This window comes from Chiloscyllium punctatum, chromosome 15, assembly GCF_047496795.1.
Source record: "Chiloscyllium punctatum isolate Juve2018m chromosome 15, sChiPun1.3, whole genome shotgun sequence".
Classification (NCBI taxonomy): Eukaryota; Metazoa; Chordata; class Chondrichthyes; order Orectolobiformes; family Hemiscylliidae; genus Chiloscyllium; species Chiloscyllium punctatum.
In genome coordinates this window covers 48,097,784-48,108,795 of record NC_092753.1, presented here as the reverse complement: position 1 = coordinate 48,108,795, position 11,012 = coordinate 48,097,784, and the positions used below count along the sequence as shown (strand labels likewise).

Here is an 11,012-nt window from a genome sequence, read left to right as displayed (position 1 = left end):
TGGGGTGGGGAGATCTCATAGAAACATATAAAATTATGAAGGGAACAGACAAGATAGAAGTAGAGAAGATGTTTCCACTGGCAGGGGAAATAAGGCAAGAAGGCATAGCCTCAAAATTAGGGGGAGCAGATTTAGGACTGAATTGAGAAGGAAATTCTTCATCCAGAGGGTTGTGAATCTATGAAATTTCCTGCCCTGTGAAGTGTTTGAGGCTTCCTCAGCAAATGTTTTTAAGGCTAAGATAGATTTTTTTTGAACAGGAAAGGAATTAAGGGTTATGATGACAGGGTGGGTCAGTGGAGCTGAGGCCACGAAAAGATCAGCCATGATCTTACTAAATGGTGGAGCAGGCTCGAAGGGCCACATAGTCTACTCCTGCTCCTAGTTCTTATGTTCTAATGATATCAGACATAACTTGTTGCCAAGGTCAAGAAGGGAGGAAGTTTTGCTCCCAAAGAATACAAAAATGAATTCCACCAATTAGGGATGATTGTTGAAAAATTAACTTAAAATTTCTTTCTTTTCAACTTTCCTTTGGACAGTACTGATCTAATCTATTAGCTAGCCAATAGGCATATATTTGTTTATTTTATTTCTACTCTGTCGCAAAAGATAAGAAGGAACTGAAGAAGATGGGAGTACAGCAGCATCTAATAAAGATACTCCTATGAAAGTAACACCCTCCTTGAAAGGATGTAGATGTGACATAGATTTTATAAATGATGCTTAGTAAAGAGATTGTGATAGATCAGAGTGTTTCTCTGCTGATAACACAAAATTTGAAAGAGTTACATACTAAAGAGGATAACGTAGAATTTGAAAAGGACATAGATAAGTTGAAGTAGGTGGAAATGTGACAGATAGGGTTCAACGCAGACAGGTGCGAGGTGATGCATTTTGATATGAAGATTATTGAAAGCCAATTTTAAATAGGGGTACAATACAAAAGGGTGTGCAGGAGCTTATGGACATGGGTATTTAGGTGTATAGATTAAATGTGGCAGGACAAGTGGAGAAAGCAGTTAATAAAGCATAGAATTGTGGGTGGCACGGTGGCACAGTGGTTAGCACTGCTGCCTCACAGCGCCAGAGACCCGGGTTCAATTCCCGCCTCAGGCGACTCTCTGTGTGGAGTTTGCACATTCTCACCGTGTCTGCGTGGGTTTCCTCCGGGTGCTCCGGTTTCCTCCCACAGTCCAAAAACGTGCAGGTCAGGTGAATTGGCCATGCTAAATTGCCTGTAGTGTTAGGTAAGGGTAAATGTAGGGGTATGGGTGGATGGCGCTTCGGCGGGGCAGTGTGGACTTGTTGGGCCGAAGGGCCTGTTTCCACACTGTAAGTAATCTAATCTAATCTAATCTAATCTAATCTAATCTAAAGAATGTCCTCAGCTTTATTAAGAGGCAAAGACCACAAAGTCAAGGTGGTGATGTTGGACTTGTATCAAAATTTATTCAATCTCCGCTGAAGTGTTGTGTACAATTATAGGCATCACATTATTGGAAAGATGTGAATGTGTTGAACAGTCTGTAAAAAAAATTTACATGAATGATTCCAAGAATAAGAAACTTCAATTACGAGCATGAATTGAAGAAGCTGGAGCTGTTTGCCTTGGCAAGAAGCATGCTGAAGGGAGGTTTGATCGAAGTTTTCAAGATCATGAGTGGGATACATAAAGCAAATAGGGAGGACCTGCTCCTGCTCATAAAGAGAACAAAGATGAGGGGGGGATATTTTAAGATGATGTGCAAGAGAAACAAGAGTGCTACAAGAATTTTTTTTCCCCTCACTCAGCAAGGAGTTAGGATGTGGAATGCACTGTCTGGAAGGGTGATGGAGGCAGATTCAATTGAGGTATTCAAGAGTGCATTGTATAATTATTTGGATAGAAATACTGTGCAAGTATATTAGAAAGAGCAGGAGATTGGCACAAGGGAGTTAATGTTGGTTTGATGAGCCAGTGCAGGTATTATAGGCTGAGTGACCTCCTTCTATACTGTAACAATTCTGTTATTCCTTTCAGGAGGCAGTACATAAACTGCACCAGTACATGAGGCCATTCAAGCACACTCTTCTGCCTGCATAAGAAGATTATGAAGGTTGCAATCAAATAAATTGTTCTGGCATGCAATCACTCCCATTAGTCAAGGGGTGTCTATGCAGTGTCAGCTAGGTCTGTTTCCATTCCAAATTTCATCCAGCACCAATGAGCTGAAAATCAAAGAAACACTATTCCCATTTTCCAAGGCTCGATATCCAGAGCATCCATACAGGATTTCTTGTTTTAAAGGGATCCCATTTGCAGTTTCCAGGCCAGTGTAAACCTGTGACTAGGGCTCTCAGTTTTGGTGTGTGTTTAGAATGATCTTGGGCCCATATTCTTCTTCAGAATATGATTATATAAGCTCTAAGATGATCTCTCTTCTACAAATAAATGGCAGTTGTTTAAAAAACTCTGTCATTTCAATCTCAACCAACACATTCACTTGTGTGAATATAAAAAGGAGCCCAAACATAGTTCAACATACCTTTTTTTAAAAAAGGAAGTGCTATGAGGTTGATTAGTTTGAATTTTAATAAAAAATAAATAGTAAGTATGACTTTGGTATATCAAACAAAGAAAATTTCAGTTGATTTCAGGCTGGAAAGTACAAACATAAACGTTGTTATCGATATTTCATACAGCCAACACATGTGAATCTGTGGTTTCCTGATAATACAACTTCCTGTTACTGCTGTTGTTTTAGCTTTTCAGAATCAGACATTTTTCTGTCAGAGCAACTATGAAAGACTTATTCAGAAGCATCATGATAAAAAGAGTCATCATCTGCTTGCTGACTGTGACTGGTAAGTCTGTCATTCTTACCATGGGGATATTATTTAAAGGGGCAAAACAATCGTCTAGTGGAGTGAAAAATATTCAGTGAAACCTGTCAGAACAAAACATTTGAATTCAGGAACATTTCAGGACAGAAACTAAAAAAATAGTCTTTTAAAATAAGTTATTCCTCGCAATATAAAAGCTTTCGCAAATTCTAGGTAGCTCCGTCTTTGCAAAGTAAATCAAAATTGTGATATTAAAAGCTAATTTTTTTTAAGCTTTTCTATGTGGAGATTAACCCAGTGGAGCAAGGATGATTCAGAATACCATATTATTAATAAATATTATATTCAGGTATTATTGTGCTAACTTCTATTTGTCACATGTTCCTAAGCTCTTTAACTCATTGCTTGGGTAAGAAACAGGCATTCAAAAATTTAGCAAAGCTACGGTCTTTCTCCGCCTCATCTACAATAACACCGATGTCAGTTTAGTTCAGGCAACAATTAGATAGCTCTAACTACAACCTTATATACGTTAATACTCATAACCAGGTCAGTGAGGGTCTGTTCAAAGGATTGCCTAGAACTGAACAGAGCATTTTCAGTTCCTTCTGCTCGGATAGTATTCTGGTTTGTTTTGGTTTTTCAGTTCCTTTTTCCAGAATTGCATTCTTACCACAGAATTCATTGCAATAGGAGTCATTCTCAGTCTCTCACCACTTTGGAACTGCTCACCTTTCTCAATTCTCACTTTTTATAAAGACTTCATAATATCAGAATTAGTAGTTATGTCTACTAAAAAAGTGATTTGTTCTTCTCTACAGCACTCCTAAATCTTGCTAATGTCATAGGCCTAGAGTTATAGTTTATCAATTTCAATTTTTAAAATCAATATGTATTACTAATTAATATGATGGTATAAAAATCAAACAAACAATGCAGTGCAGTAAAACTGAGGTGCAAGAAACAGTCAGTAGATCTGACAATATCTATGATGAGAGAAACAATTAAAGTTTTAAGTCCAATATGACTCTTCTTTGGAACAGAGGCCATAAGATTTTTCTTCAGAATTGGCCTGTCTTATTGGACTCAAAACATTAATTCAGCTTCCCTGTCCACTGATGCTGACAGTTTCTTCCACACTATAGCCAATTTAAGTGCAATGTGCTGTAGCATTTAGAGTCCAGATGTGCCCAAATGATCATATGGGGAGTGCCCTTTTCACCACCAACCAAGCAATAGCTTGGTGAATGTTTGAAAGCTCTGGCAATGAGGTTTCTACAAGATGACTGTGATGGTTTGCTAAGGGAACTCTGACGGGATTCTCCAACTCATTCTTTCAAAAGGATTCATGAATGCTAGCTTTGGATCACTGCATGATGGATGTGTTGCTCTTCTTTTAAACATGTACAGTTTATGCTTCTTCTATGGTATGCTCCTTTAAGGCAAACAGTTGCATCGCTGCATTAGTTACAATCCAGCTCATTGAAAAATGTGACAAAACAAGCAAATCAAGAACCAAACATTATTTAATAGAGTGTACCAACAAAACACAATGTGGATCATTTGTCTGGATAAAATAAGCATACTAGGTTTGCTTTATCCCTTAGTTATTGGGTATCATAATCTGGGAGAAAGTGAGGTTTACAGATTCTGGAGATCAGAGTTGAGTGTGTGTTGCTGGAAAAGCCCTTCCTAATGAAGGGCTCCAGCCCGAAACATCAATTCTCCTGCTCCTCAGATGCTGCCTGACCTGCTGTGCTTTTCCAGCAACACACTATCATCATTTGGTGTCTTGTCTAGGATCGCAACTCATCAAATTTGAGGGACCTGTACATATTTTTAAGAAAGTATATGAGATACTGAATGTTAAACAGGAGTATTGTGGTGATGTTTATTGCAGTGATTGGACTTTCAAAATGGCTTTAAGAGTTGCTATGATTCTTCTCAAAGTAGGAGACAAGTATTATTTGAAGCCTTTATCTATGTATTTGCCTAACAATTGCAGTAACTTTTAAAAGCTACGTATTCAAGTGATTTGTTAAACAGAGAGTTAGCACACAAATTTATGTTAAAAATGAAAGTAGATTCTCATAAGGATGAGTTGCCTAAAGTAATTAGCAAAAATATAGAATTTTAAAAAAGGCCTAACCTTGCTACCTTCACTAGAATCAGTTAATATTCAGTGAGAAGTGAAAGTTTGAATTGGAAGAAAAAAGAGAAATAGAAAGGATGAGAAAGAAGAAAAAGAGAATTGGAAATAAAGTTTGAAGTGGGAGTTTGAGGAGAAGAGAAAAGTGAAGAACATGGAAAGACAGGAGAAAGAAATAGATCGGGAGATGGAATAAAAAAAAATTGAACTCCAAAAAAATAAGAATCAGATATCATGATTTGGCCAGAGGAAAGCTTACCGTAAAAATAAAATAAAAGAGGTAGCAGCTCAAAGATTAATTTTGATTCCAATCTATGCATAGTGCCTAAATTTAGAAAATAGAGATGAAGGATATTTTACCTAATTTGAGAAGGCAGTTTGGCAGATTAAGTAGCTTAAAGATGTTCAGTCCTTAATATCACAGCGTGTTTTGACAAGTACACTATGAATCCACAGGCCAATTTATCAGTGGAGCAATTGGAAAATTATGACAGGCAGAACAAAATGCAGGTGCTGAAAACATTGGATGGAATCTTATGTTAACTTAAGTAAAACTACTACAATAATTTATAAAAACTAAATACAGACAAGTGATTCATTTTAATTACCCAGGCTCAACTGATAAACCGAGTGAAGGAAGGTAAGAAATCTGAATAGTCAATAGAATATCAGTGTGCCTTTGATAATTTGAAAGTTGTACTGACAACCACATTGGATTTAGCAGCACCAAATTGAGAGAAACCATTTGTACACTGATTGTTGGTACCAACAACACTGGTCTGGGTGCTGTTTTCCAGCAAGATGGGTATTGAATAGCCAATTACTTTTTCACAGAAACTGGGTTTGTTTGTAAACATTAATATTTGCAGTGGAGGAAGACTGTGTTCTGCAGACTTCATAAAAGTTCAAAGTTTATACATCCATAAATCTAAAGAGACTGCTCAATATATTGACCACAATACCTCAACTTCATTTTTGCTATGATTCCATGACAAAAAAAAATGTTTCTTTGGAGTTTAATACTATAGTCATACTATTTAATAATCATTCATGTGCTTAGAAAAGACAATATTATAGGAGTGACAAAGACGATTGATGAGGGTAAACCAGTGAATATTGTCTACATGGACTTTACCAAGGCATTTGACAAGGTCTCTCTTGATAAGCTGGTCCAGTAGATTAAGTCACTTGGTATCCACAGCGAGTTGATATGTAAGAGGAGAAAGATATAAAAGGGATCTGAGGAACAACATTTAAAAAAAACAGAGTGGTTCATTGGTGAAATGAACTACCAGAGAAAGTGGTAAATGCAGGCAGTTTCAACATTTAAAAGACCTTGGATAGGTATGTGAATAGGAAAGATTTGAGGGATGTGGGCCAAATGCAGGCAAATGGGACAATATTAGTTTGGGAAACTTGTTCGACATGGATAAGTTCGACTGTTTCCATACTGTATGACTTTATGAAGTTTATAAAACCATGATGACCATAGATGAGGTGAATATCAAGGGTATTTTCTCTAGGGTAGGAGAATTCAAAACTAAAGGGCAAAATTGGCTTGGTCATAGAAGACAGGGGCTAGTTGACATATTTTTTTTCTGACTAGAGGTCTGTGACCAGTGGTGCTCCAGAAGGATCATTGCTGGATTCTTTGTTGTTTGTAATTTATATAAATAATTTGAATGAAAATGTAGGTGGTCTGATTATTAAGTTTGCAGATGACATGAAAATTTGTAGACTTGTGGATTTAGTGAGGAAGGTCATCAAAGGATACAACGGGAGATAGATCACTTGTTAGCAAAGAAATGGCAGATAGAGTTTAATCCAGACAAGGGATAACAGAATACGGTGATCAAGAAGTATTTACACAAGATTTTTTTTATGGCAATCAATGTTAAGAAGAATTGTTTGATGGAATGTGAAAATAACTCAAGCATATCCTTTTATTTAAACTTTGGGGTAGGTGTAATTAAAAGTTTACATGTTTAGATTAAGATTTCAAAGAAGCAGATGGGACTGGGTCAGCTGTGTGATGTTTTTATAAAAATGGTCAGAAAGTCAGTTTCGAATAGTGACCTAAAATGTCAGTTCCAAGAGAGGGAATAACTGTAGAGTCCCTGCGAGAACTACAATGCAGGTTGTGGTGACGGGAACCAGGTGGATCTTACGGACTATGAGATCCTTGATTGGACTTGTTAACCTGGGCCAATCAGGGAGCCCTGTCTGACCAAAAATACAGGGGATCAGAATCTCCTCACTTCAGGGACCAACTCTGAGCTGGCTGACGACAACCAGTGTACTGTGCAAACGTAAATAAATGGTGGCTTGGTAATGAGATTTCAACCTCTGTTCATTTATTTCAGTTGTAACGGTTAAAATGTTTACACTGTTGTTTCTGATAGAATAAAAACATATAAAAGACAATTAGTGAGGCTTTTTACTTCAGAAAGTAAGATTCAAATTTTAGTTCTAAAGATTTCAGAGTACAGTTTAGAAAGTAGAATACTCTACCCTAGCAGAAGAATCAAATAAATTCAGGAGAACCAGTCACCCTTGCTGAAGTGTTTTAATTTGGAGCTTCCAGGCCAGGAAAGTTTGAATAGAGAACTGTTAGAACTGAGAAATTCCAAGCTAACAAAATTGAGAGAACTTCGTATGAGCAGACACAGAAAGTAATTTCAAAATAAGATCTCAACTCTCCAAGGAAACAAAACTGGAAAATATTAGTTGAGTAAAGATTTAAAAAGCCGAGAGTGGAATAATGTTTCCGAATTGAGTCTCTGTAATCAATAGCACAAATTGAAACTCAAACCATTGAGTATAGGAATTGGGAATTCAGGCTACAGTTGTTCAGGATACTTGTGAGCCACTTTTGGAGCACTGTGTACAGTTCTGGTTGCCCTGCTATAGGAAGTATATTGTTAAACTGGACGGGGCAAAGAAAACTTAAAGGGTTGTTAACAAGACTGGATGCTTTGAGTAGTAAGGACAGGCTGGGACTTTTTTCACTGGAGTCTAGGATGTTGAGAGGTGACTTTATAGAAGTTTATAAAACCATAATGAGCATAGATAAGGTGAATGTCAAGGGTCTTTTCTTCAGGATAGGGGAATTCAAAACTAGAGGGCATAATTTTCAGGAGAGAGGAGTAAGATTTTAAATGGACCTGAGGAGCAACATCTTTTTTTTAAAAAAGTGTGGTTCATTTGTGGAAGATGCAGTAGTTTTAACATTTAAAAGATATTGGGTAGGTACGTGAATAGGAAAGGTTTAGAGGTGGGCCAAACATAGGCAAATGGGTCTAGTTTAGTTTGTGAAACTTGTTCGACATGGATGAGTTTGACTGTTTCCATGCTGTATGACTTTATGACATTTATGTTAAGACTTTCTGTCTTCTATATGTAGTTTTCTTTTCTACTTTAATATATGGAAGTTCTGTTACTCATGAAGATCTGCAGCCTTGCATCATAGAGGTCTACAGCAACAGAGAATCAAGTCTATGCTGGTCAAAAATCCTAACTATTCTCAGGGCCAAGTGCTGACAAGTGGAATTAACATTGAATGCCTAGGCATCACAAGTGTACATTGAAATACTTCTTAAATGCTATGAGAGTTCTAACCTCTACCACCCTTGCAGACAGTGACTTCAATTCTCACCAACCGCAGGGTGATATTCCCAACTTCTTACTCCGCTAAACCTCTGGTCTTTACCTAAATCTACACTCCCAGACAGTCATTGATTCCCTCCCAAGAGGAAATGTTTTTTCCCATCTCCCTGTCTATGCCCCTCATAATGTGGTAATACATTTCAGTGGTGCTGGATAAACACAGCAGGTCAGGCAGTAGCCGAGCAGGAAAACTGACATTTCGGGCAAAAGCCCTTCATCAGGATGAAGGGCTTTTGCTTGAAATGTCGATTTTCCTGCTCCTCAGAGGCTGCCTGACCTGCTGTGTTTTTCCAGCACCACTCTAATCTAGACTCTAGTTTCCACTATCTGCAGTTCTCACTTTTGCCTAATACATTTCAGTGACAAGCAAACTTTAAAAAAAACAAAAGATGGCCTACCATGCCAAGTTTCATTCTGGGATCTGATTTGGCCAGTACTGCCATCAGCTGGGATCATAACAGTATTTGCAATCTTTTAATAAGGTCCCTAAAGAAGCCTAACAGAATAAAGGATGAAAATAATGACAATTGTAGTTATTAGTTGCATTAACATAAAAAACAGTTGAAACAGCTGAGTCAAAGATGCTCACTTACATTAACAACTCTGCCCAGGTTTTTTCATACCCTCATTCTTTAATATCTTTTTCTCTTGTTATCCTGTTGCAACTAATACCTCTGTATCGTGATGCCCCAGTCTTTTTAATTCTTTTACTTTAAATTATAGGGATATGGGGATAAAACAGTGGTCGAGTTGGATTATGGCATTTAATGTTTGTTCTGTCATTCTATCATTAATTCAGAGTTCTGTGATATTGAGGTAATGTATGGACAATACTGCATAATTTCCCATGAATTCCGTATGTGGGTTTAAAAGGAGAGAGATTTAATCCCGTAGCATCTTTTTGCTCCATAGTTCATGAAAATGCCTACTATAGCTGACACAGACAACAGTCTTTCTTGCTTCTGCAAGCTTGTCAATCTTTAACGTCATCCCATCTTTGGCAACTCATCTTACAAGTTGGCGAATTGTGATCTTATGTAGAATCCCATGCTGATTTTCCAGACTTTCTAACCACACAAAGACTCATTAAATCTGTATCTTTTTCTGTTCAACACTGAAAATTTGGACTATCCCAATCAAGCTTCTGACAAAGGTTACAAAAATGGAAGTGACTGCAAAATGTGATGTACACCAGCCCAGGCATCAATAGATTCATAAACCACGCATTCACTGCCTTATTACTGTTTCATGCTGGCATTTTTACATCCTTTTCTGAAATAAGCTAAGCCAAGCTGTTGGGCTTTTGCTACAATACTTGGTTCTTTAAACCATAACTTCAACATGGTGTCAATGACATATGACAGAATGCAGTTGTTTTCTTTAGATTTAATTTCTTTTTCCCCACTTTGTCTAGTATAGAACACCCAAAGGTTACAGATGTAATAGATTTCAGCTCCACATTTAGCCCGAGTTATACTGCTTACGTGGGTTTTAATTGTTCATAAAGAACTGTTCGTATTTAATAATTAAGAGGTTTTGACCTCTTTTGTGCAACGTTCCTTCCTCAATATTATCTTAATAATGTGGTTTATAAATGCCTTTCCTTAGCTTCAATGAGTTCCATCATACTTTCTATGAATACCCTGTTTCAAACGATAGTGCTTTCAGTGGCATCGGTTCCTAACCATTGTCAAATAATTCTTTTCTGATCCTTCCCATCATTAATGCCAGCTTACGTTCACATTTTAAAATCCTTCTAAATCTCCCATTCCGAGCGTTCTCCCACTCTGACCATTGCTCATATTCATTCACAAGTCCTTGAGCATGTTTGCTAATAGTTGATCATGGAATATCTGGTGGATGAGGTTAAAAACAATGACTGCAGATGCTGGAAACCAGATTCTGGAATAGAGTGGTGCTGGAAAAGCACAGCAGTTCAGGCAGCATCTGAGGAGCAGGAAAATCGAAGTTTTGGGCAAAAGCCCATCAACAGGAATACAGGCAGAGTGCCTGAAGAGTGGAGAGATAAATGAGAGGAGAGTGGGGGTGGGGGTGAGGAGAAAGTAGCACAGGCTACTTGTATGCTCACATAACCACTAAGCCATTAATAACTCCTTCCTCCATTTTACATCACTGAGTTTGATTTCCTTTCTCTATTTCTTTCTCCAGTAACCCAAATTCTGATGCAGGTAGGACTGTAAGCTTTTAGTAAGAAAATACTAAAATCCAGAGAGAGTGGACAAAGGTTATCTTTCATAATGCAAGTCGTATGTGCTGCATTGTACTGCTCCCTGATGTATTTACGTCATTTGGGTCAGTTAAATAATTTAGGATTTCCTTATGTTAGTAAAGGTCTTATACTCTGTCCTGT

At 37.5% G+C, this 11,012-nt stretch overlaps 1 protein-coding gene across 2 annotated transcripts in view; it reads left to right on the top strand.

The window, feature by feature from the left end:
* The first annotated feature begins 2,744 nt into the window (after positions 1 to 2,744).
* The window catches only part of LOC140486221 (uncharacterized), a 47,077-nt gene continuing 38,809 nt past the window's right edge, over positions 2,745 to 11,012 (top strand). For both annotated transcript variants that reach the window (XM_072585055.1, XM_072585054.1), the window contains exon 1: positions 2,745 to 2,847. In XM_072585055.1, coding sequence (XP_072441156.1) covers positions 2,784 to 2,847 — 64 coding nt within the window. In that variant the 5' untranslated portion in view covers positions 2,745 to 2,783. The remainder of the gene's footprint in view (positions 2,848 to 11,012) is intronic.